Raw genomic sequence first — 17,365 nt, forward strand, 5'->3', positions numbered from 1 at the left:
TCGACGCCGACCACCGTCTGCAGTTCATGCAATACATATATAGAGTTCTTTAGAATTCTCGACGTGCAGCTTCCCTTCCGTAGGTGTCGGTGCTGCCCGTCGGCGTTGACCGCGCCGCCTCTTGCCCTCCTTGAGTGCGTGCGTGCAAATAATACGCGGAGGAGAAGCGGGCGGACGGCCCACTGATGGGCACAAAGTAAGCATGCAGACAGCCCTGCTCACAAGCGAGGCCAACCTGTCGAGAGGCCCCTGTTGGGATGTTCCACAGGTGCCAGCGCCACCGAACACGGAACGAAGCGGCGCTGCCGGTGGAGAAGGAGGCATGGCGAGAGGGTGGGTGGAACGAGGGGAGGGGGGAGGGGGGAGGAGGAAGGGCACAGACGCGGGCAGGCCGAAAAGCAGAAGCAGCACACACACACACGATACGCATGCGTGCCAGCCACAACCCAGGTTCCTTCCCTCCCTCCAACAGTAAAAGCACGACTTTCTCATGCTGGCCGTGCTTTCTTCCACGCCTCCCGCTTTCCTCCGCGTCTTTCGTTTTTGGAGGGTTCCCCTCGTCCGTCCTCCCCCCTTCTCGCGCGCGTAAGCCGCACACGCGCTCACAGACGCGCTTCAACATACGGTGAATACATCCGTGTGTCTGTGGACGCTGTGCGGGACTCGCGCCCCTCCCCATCTTCTGTTTTCTTGTCTGTCCCCCATCCCTTCCCGCCGTTGTCACGATCGCCCCATTTCGGCGCTCTCAATAATCACCGTCGCCGGCGCCGCCGACCGACTGTAGGTAGAAGCGGTACATCTGCCTCGCCTTCTCCACCGCCGCATCCCACTCCTGCTGCGTCTCCGCATCCGCGCCGCCACCGTGCGCCATGACTTCTATGGCGTCACGACGGCCAACATCCGTGCGGCCGCTGCGGACCATCTCTTGGAAGATGTGCATTGCCAGTGCTGAACCGTCGTTACGACCGCCGTTGCCAGCGTAGTATTCTGCCTCGTCGTGCTCTTCTCCGCCCTCCTCGGCTTGTGACGCTGACTGCCGCTCCTGCTGCGCCGCCTCACGTCCCTGGGGAAGCCCCCCGACATTGGCGGATGCTGCCGCCGCGGCGAGTGCTTCATGGTGTGGCGCCCTCAGCATCTGCTGAGCTCGGGTGGACTCGCCCTCCCCCAACTCAGCGGGCCTTGCAATTGTACCCGCCGTGGTGGTGGTGCCTGCTGCTGCTGCACCGGATTTGCAGACAGCGCCGCTTGCGTGCGTGCAGGACTGATGCTGACGATCGCTGTTATCACAGCAGGCGTCGCCGCCGGTCAACTGCCATCGTTGATGGTCCTTGACGACTTGCTGCAGGTAGGGGTTGATCTGCGGAACCCGGTACACTTTCTGCGTGAGTGAGGACCAGCCGAAGAACTCGCGGAGGTTGGCCCATATGCCGTTGTCGAACAAGCTGTAGACCCTGCTGCCCAGCGTGAAGCAGTACAGGCTGCTCTCGTCCTCGCTGTGTTCGACGTCGTAGAAGGTCAAGTTACGGGCTATAGCGTGTAGCTGGGTGCAGAGGGCATACACGACCATCAGAATCATCAAGGGCAGGATCACCTGGGAGTACGTATAGACGAGGCGGCGCCAGGCCGTCGCGAGCAGCGCCGTTTCGAATTTCTCCATAATGACACGATCCACTTCCATCGCGGCTGCCACGCGGGTCGTGCTGTGCCCCGGCGCGCGACCCGCCGCCGCCGATGTGCGAGCCAAGCCCACGACACTGTTCATGAGACGCCTGTACTCGCATGCGTAGTAGTAGAAACAGCACAGCATGGACAGCAGCGCGACCTGCAGCCACAAGAACGCGCGATGGTTGCCGCCGCCGATGGCGGTGTTCAGGTAGCCACAAAAGTGGTCGTAGCGGAGGACGACCCGCCGAAGCTGCGGACAGTACTGCGCGCGCAGCGGTTTCTTGACCATGGTGCGCAGATCAATACTGTACAGCAGTTCTCTCTCGTACTCGCCCTGGACGTTTCGCAGACTAGCGTAGATGCCTTTGCGCTGCCCTTCGGTGCTCGTCACAAGTCCCGGAGAGGAGAGAACCACGTAGGCCGCTAGCACCCCCGTCGCCGTGACGGCCGGGACAAGCCACCAGCTAAACGCTGTGTGATCCTCCAAGTTAAAGCTGTAGTACTGGTAATAGTAATACGTGGTGCAGAGCGGCAGGCACAGCCCTTGCGCGAGGACAAACCCAACACACCAGCCCAAGTCCGTAAGGGGGCGGCTTTGAGCGCGGCGTCTGTCGAGGCGCTGCACCCCGACGTAGGCGCCGTATATGAGCGGCAGCAGACACAACAGCACGAAAAAGTTGCGAATGACGCAACAGCAGATGTAAAAGAAGACGTGCGGCAGCGTTGCCGTTGCGACGAGCAGCACCACGTCCATGGGAGCGTAGAGCTTCCACAGGTACAGCGCTGGCTCCTCGCGCACCACTTTCTCACGTGATTGCGTGGTGTTGGCGTGACTGTAGGCCGTCAGCAGCGCGCGCACCTTGCCCGGGCTATTGTCGCGCTGCAGCTCACGATGCCGGCGCCGGGCAGCGGCGGCGCTGGCGGACGTGGGCCGCAGCATCACCATAAGCTCATCTTTCCAGTACTGCTTCCACGACTGGGCAAGCGACGATGGCGACCGGGCAAGCTGCAGCGGTGTGACACCGCTGTGGTTGGCCGCGTGCACGTCGGCACCCTTGCTGAGTAGCGCTCGCACGAGGGCCACGTCGACGGCGCTCACCGCGCAGTGCAGTGGCGTGTCGCCGCTGTGCAAAGTGCCCATGTGGACGACTTCGACCGCGGCAGCACCTAAACTGCCGACGCCGGCACAGGGGGGGTGCGCGAAGTTTCCAGCTGCCGCCGTTGTCGTGGCGTTCGTGGTCGGCGGCGCCGCATTCGCAGAAGATTGCGCGAGGCTCCATGCGCTGTGCCTGCCGTCCGACGCATCAGCAGCGAAGAACATCGCCGCGGTCCCGGGTGCGCAGGAGCGGTTTTGGATGCAGTCCCGCCGAGGGTTCCTCGGGTCAACAGGCAACACTTGACCAGGCAGCACCGGCGCTGGCGATGCTGCGGCAGCCGCCACATCGACGTCATCGCTCATGTTCACGTCCAGGCCGATCTGCTCAATGAGGTAGAGCGCCGCGTAGGCGTTGCCGAGGGAGCGGCACGCCGTGTGCAGAAGCCGCTCCCGCACCGCCGCCGCGTAGAAGGCCTCCTCGCCCATCCACAGCCGCAGCACCTCCATCACGTGAGGGTAGGCGACGGCGTAGCTCAGCACCGTACGCCCTTGCGCATCCTGCACGCTCAGGTCGGCGCCCTTCGCCAGCAGCAGCTTTACCACCCGCATGTTCTGCCGAGAGGCTGCCATCATTAGCGGCGTCTGCCCTTGGCCACCGCGCATGGCCGCGTTCACATCGGCCCCGTTGTCGATGAGGAACGAAATAATGAGCTGGTTCTTGCACGGCGGGTTCAAGATACTACTGGTGCTAACGCTGCTCTCGTCACCGTCATCGGCAAGCTCATCCTTCTCGCGAGTCGCAGCGTGAAATCCACGCATGTTGCCACCTCCGGCACCTTCACCGCTGGCCATCTGGCCGCTGCCGCCGCCACCCTGAGAGTCGCTATCGTTCAGCACCTCCAGCGTACCTGCCGCGGCAACGTGTAGCGCCGACGCACCATCTTCGTCCCGGGTTGCGTTGACCGACACGCCACTCATCAGGAACGTTGTCAGAATCGCGAAGTCCGCATCACTCAGGACGCACTCGAAGAAGGTGCGCCGGTCAACGCGTGTGTTGAGGAGGTCGATCGACTTGTCGCGGTAGTGCGCCGACCCAGGGTCCGGCGTATTACCAGCATCGGGCTGCAAGTAATACAAGAGCGGCAGCGGCCCACCGTTCTTCTCGATGGCCTCGCGGAACACCCGCATGGTGACAGGAGAGCACACAGTCGAAGGACAGAGCAGATGGGCAAGTGGTAGTGGATGATGGATAGCTCGTGCGTGCGTGCGTGTGTGTTGGGGGGGGGCAGGTGAGGGAGGAGGGAGAGAGATTTACCGCTGAAGAAGAAGTGCCGGCACAAAACGGCAGCCAAGCAAACAACGTACACACACACACACACTCAGAGAGAGAGAGAGCGATGCTCCACCGCGAATGCATGCGATAATGCGCCCGATGCACCTTCCACGAAAAAGCGGAGAAGCCCTCGCTCTGCCTCCCCACCCTCGCAGCGCAAGCGGCACACAAGCAAGAGGTGCTCAAAAGAAAACGCCCGCCAACCTGTGCTGGGCACTGATGCCGATGCTGCCAGCACAGGACGTGACAGGGGAGGGGAGGGGAGGGAGGAGGAGGCCACAACAACGCACGTGCACGCGGGTGCCTGTATATATATATATATGTACAGAGCGACAGACACAGGCGACAGGGAGGGGCGAAGATGCGTTCGTCGAAACCCCACTTAACCAGAAAAAAGTTTGTGCGACAGGGAAGGGAAGGGAAGGGTCGCGGCGGCGGTGGTGGTGGTGGGGCAGAGTGGCGCCCGCGTGTGCGCACGTGTGGGAGAGACGGCGCGGCGGAATGCTTTCGCTGATACGAAGCGATATACAGCAACGATACAGAAAAAAACAAAACGCAAAATAGGATGTGCGAGCAGCTCGCGCTGGCGTGTGCGGGGGATCGACGTCTGCCTCTTGGAGGCAGGAGCCAGCGCGCTCGCAGGCTCGCAGGGGTGAAGGGGAGAGGCGAAGGGGCGGCAGGAAGGCGAAGATGGTGATGGCGGGGGGGGTGCACGACGGCATGGATGCGTTGGGGCCGGACTAGGGCACGTTAGACATGCGTGCATATGTTGGCTTGGGCAACAACCCGCTGCCACCTCATCAGGAATCCTGCGTTGCGTTCGCTTCTCCGCCGCGTAACACAATCCAAGCAGCTGCAGACACACGTGTGTGACGGCCGTGTGCCGACTCGGTCGGCTGAGCGCGCGGCCCCCCTGCCCCTCACACTCTGCCCTCCCACCCCTCCGCCTCGCAGGTCGCCTCGGGGCCACCCACCGGTGGACAGCGGGGGCCCGAGGGAGACACACACGACCCACGCGGGTCGCCCTGCCCAGCACATGGGTGGCACAGACGCGCGCACTGTCGCGGCACCATCCAGGACCTGACCCTGCTATGGCCAGGGGCGTTGCGGCGTTGGCGGGGATGAAGGGGGGTGGGCTCTGCTTGGCCCGCCTTCCCCCCACACACACACAGATTGGGGGGGGGTACACCGGACCCTGGAATACCACGCACTGAGAGGTGTGTGTGCCTCGACGGCTTCCAGGCCTAATACACGCACGAACCTCAACAACAACACGCGTACGCAATGAGGTTGAGTGTCTCGACAGCGATAGATGACGGCAGGCGCCGTTCCTTACGAAGGTTATGGACAGCGAAGCACGGCAGGGGGGGAGGATGTGTTCTGTGCGCGTGTGCGTGTGCTGACGTGGGTTGGAGGGGGAGGGGGCTAGGGTAAAGCTGTGCGCGCCCACACACCCACAGGGGACAGAGAGAAAGTGTGGGTGCGAACGGCGCTCCAGGGGGCGGGATGTTTGCTCTGTTAAACGATAAGAGCGGTAACGGTGCTGACACACTCGCCCCCCTCTTCGTCTCGCTGCGCTTTCCATGAGATCGAGCCACTTCGGCTTGCACCTCAGCCTACCAGCACTCACGGCTCACGCGCTGCCCAGAAGAAGAGGGCATACTACCCCTCACGTGACCGCTTTCGATCCGCCAGCATGTTTGCTTCACCAAGCACTGCCTGCGCAACCCGTTCCACAGCGGCAGCAGCACCCGTCGCGAGAACGGCGCTGCTGCTACTCGTATCGGTGTTGCTACGCGCACTACCATCCGCCGCCGTCGCTGCTACAGGTGCGAAGAGGCGACGTACCGCCTCCTGTTCCTGTCGTGCCAGCTCCTCGAACGGCACCGCGTCGTACGCGCGCAGGCCGTCCAAGAGCCGGCGCAGCTTCGCCAAGCCCCGCTGCAGCTCTTCCCGAGACCCCGCGAGTCGCGTGAGCGCCTGCTCTATGTTTGCCTGCAGGGCATCTTCAGTCAAGGCCAGACTCAGCTCTTCTGGTGTCTGGAGAAGACCCACGCCGCCTTGATAGCTTCGCTGCTGGTTATCGGTCGGCGAAGACGCAAGCGGCGAGGCGGCGAACAGGTCAACGGCAGCGCCTCGTGTTGTACTGCTCAGCGCTCCATCACAAGTGGACGCCGTCGCCTCCGTGCGGGGCGCCTGCGGCTGCTCCTGCAGTGGCGCGTTCACCCCCGTGCCGGGTTCTGCTTGTCGCACCTTGCACAGCTGCAGCGCCTTGCGGTAGCAGCCCACCTGCTTCGCCGCCTCTGCACTCGCGAGAAAGTGAGTCCAGACGTGCTCGTGCAGGAGGTGACAGCCGCCAACTGGGAGCAGAGGCGCGTCGATAAGGGCCCGCTGCAGCACCGCCGTCACCGCCAGCGCAGACGCCGGGCTTGACGTCGCGGCTGTGCCAGAGGTGCTTGCCTGCGCGATCACCGCGCGCTGTGCTGCATCTAGCGCGCTGGGTATCGACAGTGCATCCTCCGTTGCAGCCGGTTGCGATGGTGGAGGGCGCAGAGAGCGGGGCGTCTCACCAATCAGGAACGGGTTGCGCGAGACACGCTCTAGCACAAACGACGCGAAGGACGGCTCTGGTGCGCTGGCCGTTGGTGCGATGCTTTTCATGACTCCCGCGGCGGATGACAGCGAGGACATGAGCGGCAACGGCATATCGGCTTGCTTTAGCTTTTTCGCGGCGTTCGGCGGCGCGGCTGTGGAGGAGGAGAGCGAGAATACGTGCTGTGCGCGCGTGCGCGTTTCCGTGGGATGCTGCGTGGATGTTGGACAAGGCAGAGAAGAGGCGGAGGAGGCTGTTGAGGGCACGCGGGGTGCGCGCAAGGAGGCGAGACGCCGGCGCTGCCGTGATCGCCGCCCGACATGAGGGCAGGGAGGGAATAGGGAGGGGCAGGGGATGGAGAGGAAGGCCCCGTGACAGAAGTGCCGTGGAGGGGCACATACGCACTTCCTGCACACAAGCGCGTCGGAGTGCGCACACACACGCGGAGAGAGAAGGGGGTTGTAGGTGTGGCGAAAGGAGAGAGCGCCCCCTGAAGAAGCAGAAGAAGAAGGCCTGCGCCGGCAACCGCGGTGGTGCAGCCGGCGGAGACCAGCGAGGGAGGCAACGAAAAGAATGCAGTGCCCTCGGCGTGGGTGGCGGGGCGGAGGGCGAAGAGGACCGAGACGACCTGCGAGCGAGACGAGAATGGAAGCTCGCACGAGTGGTGAGGCGAGGGAAGAGAGAAACAACGCAAGCGACAAGATATCACCGTGCGCGCACCGCGTGACGTTGATGTCGATATGCGGGCGCTGCTCGCCGTCTCCCCTGCCCTTGCTCTACTCTAGCATCGTGCGGCTCTCGATGCGCTGAACAGCTGCGGCGGAGCTGGCGGGCAGGGGCTGAGGCTGGAAGAGGGCACCGGGCAGGAGGAAGACGTAGCGCAACAGGAAGGTGACGCTAAGAAGGACGATTTCCCAGCATGCACACTCCTCAACAGGGCTCACCGGTTGCCTCGCCACCCTTGTCGCTTGCGAAGGTTGGGCCGCGGCGTTGGCGCTGGTCTGATCTGCTGTTAGTCGCAGTGATACCGCCTGCCGCGAGTCCAGCGTTTCGGCCCGCTTCGCATCTGCCTGTCGTCCCCGGCTGCGAAGTGAAGATGCGCCGCGCCTGCTCTGCCCGCCGCGTCCACACACGCCCAGCGTTCAGGGGCGCCTGATGCCTCTCCCCTCCCCCCACCGCCACCGCCACTGCTGGCGCCTTTGTGGGCCCCCGTTGCCACGGCCGCCGCCGTCTCCAGCCCCCCCCCCCCCGGCGCACGACTTGTAAAGCATCAACGCGACAAACACTCACACTGCCGGTAGTCCCACAGAGCGTCGGAGAAGGCGCCATCCTCGTCGTCTTCCCCTTACAGCAGCGTTGCGTGCGACGATGGCCGGCAGGCTATCTAGTACCGCTGCTGCCGCCGGTTCCGCCCTCCCCCCTCTCCCCCTCCCCTTGTCGCATCGCTCTGCTTCGTTTGTCGCTGCGGCTGTGGCCGCCTTGGCGGTGGCGGAGACGATGATGGCGGTGATGCACCAGTAGCAGCATCACTGCCTGTCGCCTAGTCTCGGCGTTCGGTGAGACGGGGAGCAGGCGATGTTGCAGGGGAGCGCCCGTCAGAGGGAAGGGCAGGGCGTGGATGCGGTGGGGGAGAGGCAGGCCGCATCTTCCGTGCGGGACGTGCGCGAGTGTGCGTGGGTCTGCGGAGACGTGATCGAGGAGAGCCCCACATATCAAAACAAGTGAGGGGGCGAGCGAGCGCGAGGTAAAGAGACGTGAGGCGAGGGTGGGTGGAAGATGGGAGAGATGCACAGAGAGACGCCCATCAAGCAGGCTCGTGCGCAACGTTTCTGCTTCTGTCTCGATAGCCGGCACGCACCAGCTGGCCGCGCGCGTGTTTTCCACCGCGAAAGATGATGATGGTGGATGACGGCGCTTGAATCGCTGCTGGAGGGTGGCGCGCGATGCGGCTGCACAAGATTGCCCAGAGAGAGAGACTTGAGTAGACACACACCCACACACACAAACCCCCAAAGCAGGCGAAGAGAAATCGAGAAGACGGGGAGAGGATGGCCGAAGGCGATGATGGTGAGGAGTGAGGAAGAAGGACGGGGCAGCCCATATCGAGTCATATACATCTCCCTCCCGCCAAACGCCTCGCCCATCACCGGCGACGACGTTCAACGACGCTGCACGCCGCCGCGCCACCACCACATGCCAAGCGCAAACAACGACCGTGAAGTGTTTCTTTGCCCCCCCCCTCCATCCACACCCACAGACGCACGCACACGCGAACACACACACACACACACACACACACACACACACACACAACACACAACGCGCACACGTGTGTATGCACGCTGGTGAAGTCTCCCCCCTCCCTCCTCCAATAAGAGGGCAATATGCAGCGAACAAGGGAAAAGCAGAGCACCTGCAAACCACCGAGAGAAGCAGTACAGTCAACCACACGCATGCACACGCACGGCGGACATCACAACAGTCCTTCTGCCTTCCACAAACGCCGCTGTGAGGCGGCCTGTCCATCGCTTGGAGGCGACTCCTATTAGGCGATCCTCTCTGCCTCTTCGCATACAGGCACAGCCGGGCGGTGATGTGGGCGGGTAAAACTGCTGCACATACACAATTCGCGGCCGTCGAGGTCAGCGGGCCGTGCCATTCACAAGTGTGTGTGTGTGTGTGCGCGGGAAGGGGAGAGGGAGGGGGGAGGGAGGGAGGGAGGGGCAAATCCTCGCTTATTCTGTGATGGGTGGGCGTCCAAGTGCCGCTACATCACCACGCATTCTTCATCACCGCGGCTGCCACGCCCGTTCTGTCGGTGCAGCCGTGAGGCCGGCGCAGCCTTCGCGGTTGGGCTTGCTTCTGGCCGTTGCTGACCAATAACAGGCGACGCCGCGACGCCGCCTACGGTGCCGCCGCCGCTGTTCACGAAGCGCTGCTGTTGCCGTTGCTGCCATTGAGAGGGCGCTCTTAATGGTGACATGGGAGGCTGCGCCAGAGAGGTATAGCTGGAGGCTCCGTAATGCTGGGCGTGCAGCTGTGTGTACGGGTGCAGCGATGCCTGCGCTGTATCGCTGAAGAAGCACTCGCTCACCTGCAGCGAGGCGGACTCGCTAGAGCCCGAGAAGCTGGACGCCCCGCCGCCTCCGATGCTCGCGCAAGCCCTCCTAGAAAGGTGCACCGGAGAAGAAGAGCCTGGCGCAGCCACGGGTTGTGGTCGACCGGATCCTGAGTGCGAGCTGCTGGAAACCGTGATGGAGATCGCTGGCGGCGGCGTCGAGAGGTCCCCTTCATGACCCGTCTTTATAGACTTCAGAGTCTGCAAGAACTGCCGAAGGCTAACGTACCCGGTATGCTGCTCATCGCACAGCCGGAGGTGCCGCATCGCCTGCTCAGGCGTCTGCGCGTACCCGTGCCGCAAGCATAGGTAGCGGAAGCCGCTTGCGTCGATGACGCCGTTGTACTCGGGGTCGGCGGTTCGAAATTGCAAGAGGGCGTCGGTGTACTCGTACCGGCTAAGACCGAACAGCGCCGATGGGTCTGGCGGATGCGTGCTGAGCCAACGCAGAAAGTCGTCCTGGGAGACGTACCCCTTGCACGCGTGATCCATGCTGGCGAAGATAACGCCAACGTCGTCCTCGCGCTGCACAAAGTTCATGCAGAAACACAAGTCTCGCAGCTGCCCAGCGCTCAGACGGCCGGCGCCGCCGTCGAACATCATGAAGACTCCGACGAGTTGGTCGTACTCGATCTGCGAGAGCCCGTAGCGCCGCCACAGCTCTTGGGCGTGGGACGGCGAGGCGCTGGTCGACATGCAAGTATGCGACGCGCTGTCATTCGTGGGACCCGTATGTGGCGTCTGCAGCGGAGACGTGGCCATACACGAGCTGTTCACCGATACCGCCTCAGCAGGAACACAGTTGTGCGAGGGATCGACGCTGTCTCTCAATGGTGACATGTCGCTCGCTCGCAGCGTCGCCGACGACGGGTCGTCGCCGATGGGGATGTAGCCATCCTCAATCTCGCGCTGCGCCCGGCGCGGACCGTTGCGGACGGCGGGCGACGAGGCCGGCGGCGACGGGGACGCCTGTGCGCCGCCTTCTCGAGTCGGCATTCCCTCAGCCGGCGTCGATGCTGTCGAGAAGGCCACGTCTGACAGCCCGGTGGAGTGATGGTTCGACTTCACGGCGCCGTCCACCCCCGTGCACGTGTGCTGCTGCTCTGAAGACTCTCGCGTCCCTCGCCAGTGGCAGTACCGACACTCCACCTCGATCATCAGCACTGAGTTCAGCAGCATACGGTTGGGCTTCTTCTCGCTCTGCAAGATAGTTTGGCACAGCGGGCACTGAAAGTTCTGCATGATCATCGGCTGCGCCGCGTGCTGCGCGCGGGCGGCGCCGATGCACCGCTTGCAGAAAATGTCGCCGCACGGCACCAACTCCACCGGATCTGCCCAGGAGTCGTGGCAGAGCGGGCACAGAAACAGAGGGTCGATATTCTGCCCTGGCACCATCGTAAACTGCCGCAGCGGCAGCGGGACATCCATGATGACGGCGAGAGAGGGTTGGTGGGTGCGTCCGTGTGCTCGTGCGTGCGTGTGTCTGTGTGCCTAATATCGATGCCCGTCCACGGATCACCGCTGCCGGGGATGAACAGCAGAGAAACGCGATGCTAGCAGTGAATCCGCTGAGCAGCACGGCAAGAGCGATGTATGTGTCTATACGGAGCCCGTGAGGACGCGCAGAAGAGGCGCGTGGGGTGACGGTGGCAGGCAGACCTTGGGAGAGTGGACACGGTCAGGACACGCACACAGAGACATACCGGAATGCACTGCAGCAGAAGACCAACGAGCTAACGAGCCACCACCAAGTAAGAGCAGCAACGAGAGAGAGGGAGAGGGGTGTCAGAGGAGAGAGTGTGCAGCTGTGAGCGTGTGCGTGTCCGGCACATGAGAGAAGGCTTTTAAATGGGCGATGGTTGCGAAACACCTGACTCGGCTGGCGGTGGTGGTGGTCTTCGTCGTCGTCTGGCGAGTCGTAGCGGTTCCACTGCCACAGAGAGAAAGCAATGAGTGCTGCAGCTGCGCCACGAGAGAAGGCGGGATAGATAGACTCGCACGGTCTCACGAGATGTGCCGCCTCCTCGCCCTCGCATAGGTGCGCGTCGTTCTCATGAGCGCGTCCCCTCTTCCCATCTTCTTTGCCCGCGCAAGAGGTGCGTGTGTGTGTACGTGTGTGCGTTCTTGCCCCCCCCCCCACGCAGGAACTTCAGGCGTGGCTGCTGTCTTTGAGATCACATCGATTGGGGAGTGGGAGGGGGGGGGCCGACACACATATACATAAGATACACACACACACAAACGTTTACAGTGGCACAGTTCATTCCTCCGCCGGGGTGCACGCACGCACGCGTGCGGCTGGCCTGGTGCGTCGTCAGACACACATATACATAAGACACACACACACACTCTCTCTCCCACGCGCCGAGTTACGGCCGCAGCATTGAGTAGGCAACGTCCATGACATCTGCCTCGATGTGCGGGTACGTGGCGTGGTGGGCGAGCACGCGCTTGCACACGTCGATCGCCTTCACCGGCTCGCCGCCGCGTAGGTAGTTGAACCCCAGCTTGTATCCGACAGCCGGGTCGGACTCCTGCACCAGTTCCCAGGCTTTCTGATAGCACCGCGAAGCGTCCTTGTGCTTCTGGTTCCGCTCGTAGATCATGCCGAGCGCGTTCCAGGCGGAACCGCAGCCCTGGTTGGCCGCCAGCACCTGCTGCAGCACGAACCGAGCATTCTCGAGCTGGCCCTCCTGCGTGTCCATGTACGCCTGCAAGAGCATCGCACGTTCGATTGTGTCGTCCTCGGAGCACGTGAGGATCGCGATCGGAGGAGAGACAGTAATCGGGGCTGGCGGCTCCGCGGCGTCGCCCTTGCTCTTGTCCGCCTGCTTCGTCACCGGCATCTTTGCCATGACCTTCTTGCTCTCCAGCAACCTCGCCAGCACGTTCCGCGCGGCCGTCTCCTGCCCAGAAACGAAGAGGCTGATGGCCAGCCCGAGAAACGCCTCCGGGTGCACCACCTTGCACTGCAGCGCGAAGGCGAGTGTGGCCGTGCTGCTGCCGCTGCTGCGCTGCGCCAGCTCCGCGGCGGCCTCATGCATGCTGGCCAGCAGCTGGAGGTCCTCGTCGTCGTCCGAGTCGCTGTCACCGACACGCCGCGGCTTCTTCCCTGCTTTGGTGGCGTCTTTGTCGCTGCCACTTCTGCCTTTCTTCTCGGCAGTCGTCGCGCCGCACGCCGCTCTAGCGCCGGACACGCCGCCGGTTTCAGCAGCTACAATGCACTCCAGAAATAGATGCAGCGCCGTCTCGAGCTCCTCCGGGCGTCGTGTCGCCATCGTGCAGTATGCCTGAAGAATGCGTCTTTCCTCGCTGTGCACCGGCAGCAGCAACAGCAGCTGCTCTGCGTAGCGTATGTTGTCGTGCAGCTCCGTACCACCGGTCGAGGCTGCCGCTGCGGGGCCTTTGCTCTGGGGCGCTGACTTCTGGTGCTGCTGCTCAGTGAGCGGTAAGCCTGCCGCTGCCGGGTTCGCGCCTCGCACCCAGAGATCCTGCGTGGTCGGTACGAGGTAAATTCGGATCATGCGCACCAACGCCCGCGTGCACCACGCGTTGTCGGTTGGCAGACGCGCCAAGTTGAAGTGTCGCAGCGCCTCGGCGTTGTTGTTGCAGAGGTGCTCGTAGAGGCCGCGTGCGTAGCTCAAGCCCGGATCGGCGCGCTGGCCCGCCGGTACGGCTGCCGCCGCCCTACCCAGCGCGTCCTTGGCCTCCGTCAGCTGTCCGGCGTGGTAGAGGAGGATGAGGTAGTAGACCAGAGCCTCGTAATGCTGGGGGGTCTTCCTTAGAAGGTCATCGAACATGTCTCGAGCGTCCTCGGTGCGACCCTGCTGTGTGTACAGGTTCGCCAGCAGTATCACTGCATCTGCATTGCTCGAGCTGCCGTCTGCCATGCGCAGCACTGTCGTGCAGTGTCGCTCGCACCCGTCCATGTCACCGGTGCGGTAGCAGAGCTGCGCCGACTCGAGCTGTGCGCACTCGTTCGACTCATCGTACGTGATGGCCTCGCGCAGGTACTCCCGCGCGTTCGTCAGCCGTGCCGCAATAGCGGACTGGAGCGCCAGCGCCGCGGCAGCCTCCACCTTCTTGTCCGTCATGATGACCGAGGAGGGCGGCGGCGCAGGGGTGCTGTAGATGCACCGCGCGCCTAGCTCGGTGCAAATCCCCGACATGACGACGCGCTGCTCGGCGTTCACTTCGGCCGTTTCGGCACGCAGCTGCTGCTCGATGAGGCGCCGTTGCAGCGATCGGGCTGTGAGAAGGGCCCTGAGGGCCGCATCGCCGTGATCGCCGTCGCTGCCAGTGTGGGCGGTGCCTTGCTCGCTCAACGGAACCGTCCACGGCTGGTCGCGCAGCACCTTGTACAGGAGGAGGTAAAGGTTGATCCGCTCAATCGCCGTCCCTACCGTTTCCGCAGACCCCGCCGCTGCTGCGGACGCCACACCTGCACCGGCGCCGTTTGTGGAAGGAAGCTCGTACACGGGGGACATCACGATAGTCTCGCGCGCCGCGTCTATGCGGCCCAGCCGCCACTGCAGCGTGGCGAGGTCGGCCCGCACGATGGAGAGGTGCGGGTCGGACATGAGCGCGTCCTGGTAGTACCGGATTGCTTTGGCGTAGTCGTGCGCCGCGACGAGAGCGCGGCCAACGCGCACAGACAGCTCGCTGCTGGATGGAGAGAGCGCCCTGGCCTTCTCGTACGCCGCGATCGCCTGCTCTGGCTCCTGAATTACTGTGTAGGCTTCGCCAAGCGCAACGTAGCTCTGCGCGGACGGAACCGCCTCGGCCATCTCCTGGAAGCACTGGATGTACATGCCCAAGTTGTGCTTCTGTGTGAGGAAGAGCTTGCCCAGCTGCGAGTGGGCGGCCGTGTAGAACTCGCTCTTGCTCGGCACCTGCCGCAGCAGCTCGATGCCTTTATCGACATCTGTGCGCGCGGCCAGCATCGCCTGCGCAATGACTACGCGCCCTATCTGCGCTGAGTCTCGGAACTGGAGAGCTGCCTCCGCCAGTGTCGCGCGCGCCGCTTCCACGTCGCGCACGCGCAGCTGTGCCTGCGCCAGCTGTAGGTACAGAGTTACTGTCTCCGGCACGCTGAGCGGATTCGTTGGCTTTCCCGCGGTGGAAGCGGCGGCCGCGCTCTTCACGGTGCTGTAGGCGCGCTGCAACGACGCGAGAGCCTCCGCGTACTTGCCCGTGGTGCCTTGCACTGTGCCGAGTAGCAGGTTATAAAGGGGCTGCTCCTGTAGGGAGAAGTCGAGAGTCAGCGCGCGCTCCAAGGCCTGGCTGGCGAGCTTGACATCCCCCATGTACTGGCATATATGGCTCGACAGCAGGAAGGCGTCCGGCAGCGGCTGCTCCTGCATGAGAAGCGTGTTCTTGAGCAGGTTCTGAGCCTTGCGCACGTCACCTCTGACGAACCACACCTTGGCCAGCATCAGCTGCGCCTCCATGCAGGCTGGCAGGTGCTGCACGACGAACTCGAGATGGCGCCCACACTTCTCGCTGACCACGTCCGTGTGCTTGAACATCGGGTCCGGTGGTTCGTTGCGGCAGTGCATGAGGTAGGCATGGGCGATGGCGAGCGCAACGGGGGCGTTGAGGTGCACATACACCTCCATTCCAGATCCCGCGCGCTCCTTGACGTCTTGCTTGATCGCCTCGGCTGCCTGATCCAGATACCGTAACACCGCTGTCTCCTCTTCCATGCCGCGCAGGCGCCACCGCAGCTGCGCGTTCAGCATGCTGAGCTCCGCGTTGCGCTGCGCAGCCGGCTGCAGCTGATTACAAAATTGTAGCTGCGCCGCCGCCTCCTCCACGTCGCCCTGGTGCAAGAGGCACGTCACGGTCCCTAGGAGCGGGCCCAGGCTGTCCGTCAGCGTTGCGGCCTTGCGGAAAGTCGCCACGGCGGTCTTGTAGTCATGCCGGTACAGCTGCTGGTACCCCAACCCGCAGAGCACATCGCCGTTGCGGCTATCCAGCGCATACGCCATCTCCGAAAACTGCGTGGTGATGTTTAACAGATCCAGCCGACCACCAGCCAGGCGAGAGAAGACGAGCGCGAATTGGTGCAGCAGTGCCACGTTGCGCGGCTCCTTGGCCCGGACGGCGTCGAGCAGGCGGCGTAACCGCACCTGTGCGGCGTCTTGGCGGGTGTCCTTTCCAATCGCGTAGAGCGCCTCGAGTGCGAGGGCCTCGACATTGCCCTTGTCGTGGGCGAGGATGCGGTGAGTCACCTCTATCGCCTGCTCCCAGTCATCGGCCTGCATGAGCAGGCGCGCCTTGCCCACCAGTGGGGGGATGCTGCAGTTCGGATAAAGGACGACAAGGCGGTCCAGCAGGCTCTGCGCCTTCATCAACTGCGTCTTATGCTCGAGGAAGGCCACGTAGCCAAGCGCGGCGTTCATGTCGGTCCACTTGGTGGTGCCGCTCCCACCGCCGCCGGCCTCATTGCTAGACTGAAAAAACGAGTACTGCGCCTCCTCCATCTCCAGCATGCTGGAGAACAGCGCGCCAGCCTTCTCCAGCAGCGCACCGCGGCCCGACAGCAGATCTACCCAGCCGCGGATGGTGCCGTAGTTCGTGTACTCGTCCCGGTATGCCATCGCCGCCTCGTTGTCCGTGAACTTGAGCAGGATGTCTCTGGCTGCGTTGATGTCCCCAGCGGCCCAGCACAACGCCGCCGCCTGCACCCAGCCACCCATGTTGTCAGCCACTTCGAAGCCGTCGAGCTTCGCCTCCGTCTGCGCCACGCCTTCCTGATCGCGGTTATTCCTGTAAATGAGTTGCATGCCCATGAGCGCCGGCACGGCGGTGGCGCGGCGCGACTCGACAGTCTTGTACTCGCGAATGGCATCGTTCGTCATGCCTTGCCGATCCAGCGTCAGCGCCCGCCACACACGGAACATGTGATCATCCGTGGACTGGATGACGGACATGCACACCTCCTCCGCATGATGCCAGTACTTCTCTCGCACATAAAAGAGAAGTAGGGCGTAGTTCGTGCGAAGGATTGTGGCGGTCATGGCTGCGGCGTCGGCAACAATGAGCGATAGTTTTTTTTTTTAGAAGTAGAGCCCGATCAGCGGGAGTGACGCTGCACGGCTTCTAAGGGTCGCTGTCTACCTCTACGCTCTCTGTGCGTGCGTGCGGGGAGCAGTGCGTCCTTACAGCTGGCGTCTCCTTCGTAATTTCTTCGTGTGCTGTACGTGATGATGGCTGCTGCGAGAGTCGTTGTGGGTGTATGTGTGGGTGTTCCGGGGTACAGAGCTCCGGTGCGACGGCGGGTCAGCCGTCAGGCAGAAAGGGGGAAGGAAATGCATGGACCAAGAAGGGTGCGTGGACAATGAAGAGAGAAGAGGGGTCCGCTCAGCCCATTCAATTGCATTCCTCAGGCGAAAGCCGCAGATCCGTAAGTACGGGCGCGCATGCGTGCATGTAAGACGGGCTCGACGCTACTCACCACAACACCGTGCGTGCGTCTCCAATAGACAACGCCACGCTCACAGATATTCTCATCCGCACACCCTCCTCGTGCTCTCCTCGCTCGCACCCACACGCCCA

The 17,365-nt window shown here is 63.2% G+C and overlaps 4 protein-coding genes across 4 annotated transcripts; all 4 read right to left on the reverse strand.

Annotated features, from left to right (window-relative positions):
• Nucleotides 1-745: 745 nt before the first annotated feature.
• On the reverse strand, nt 746-3,949 carry LINJ_04_0510 (putative huntingtin interacting protein (HIP); the record flags this gene model as incomplete). Its single annotated transcript, XM_001462852.1, has 1 exon — nt 746-3,949. One exon carries the CDS (start codon nt 3,947-3,949, stop codon nt 746-748), a length of 3,204 nt encoding a protein of 1,067 aa, XP_001462889.1.
• A 1,807-nt stretch (nt 3,950-5,756) lies between these two features.
• LINJ_04_0520 (conserved hypothetical protein) lies at nt 5,757-6,800 on the reverse strand (the record flags this gene model as incomplete). The annotated part of the gene is made up of 1 exon (XM_001462853.1): nt 5,757-6,800. One exon carries the CDS (start codon nt 6,798-6,800, stop codon nt 5,757-5,759), a length of 1,044 nt encoding a protein of 347 aa, XP_001462890.1.
• Nucleotides 6,801-9,454: 2,654 nt separating this feature from the next.
• Nucleotides 9,455-11,233, reverse strand: LINJ_04_0530 (conserved hypothetical protein; the record flags this gene model as incomplete). Its single annotated transcript, XM_001462854.1, has 1 exon — nt 9,455-11,233. One exon carries the CDS (start codon nt 11,231-11,233, stop codon nt 9,455-9,457), a length of 1,779 nt encoding a protein of 592 aa, XP_001462891.1.
• Nucleotides 11,234-12,174: 941 nt separating this feature from the next.
• On the reverse strand, nt 12,175-16,827 carry LINJ_04_0540 (conserved hypothetical protein; the record flags this gene model as incomplete). Its single annotated transcript, XM_001462855.1, has 1 exon — nt 12,175-16,827. One exon carries the CDS (start codon nt 16,825-16,827, stop codon nt 12,175-12,177), a length of 4,653 nt encoding a protein of 1,550 aa, XP_001462892.1.
• Nucleotides 16,828-17,365: the final 538 nt, after the last annotated feature.

This window comes from Leishmania infantum, chromosome 4 (genome assembly GCF_000002875.2).
Source record: "Leishmania infantum JPCM5 genome chromosome 4".
Classification (NCBI taxonomy): domain Eukaryota; phylum Euglenozoa; class Kinetoplastea; order Trypanosomatida; family Trypanosomatidae; genus Leishmania; species Leishmania infantum.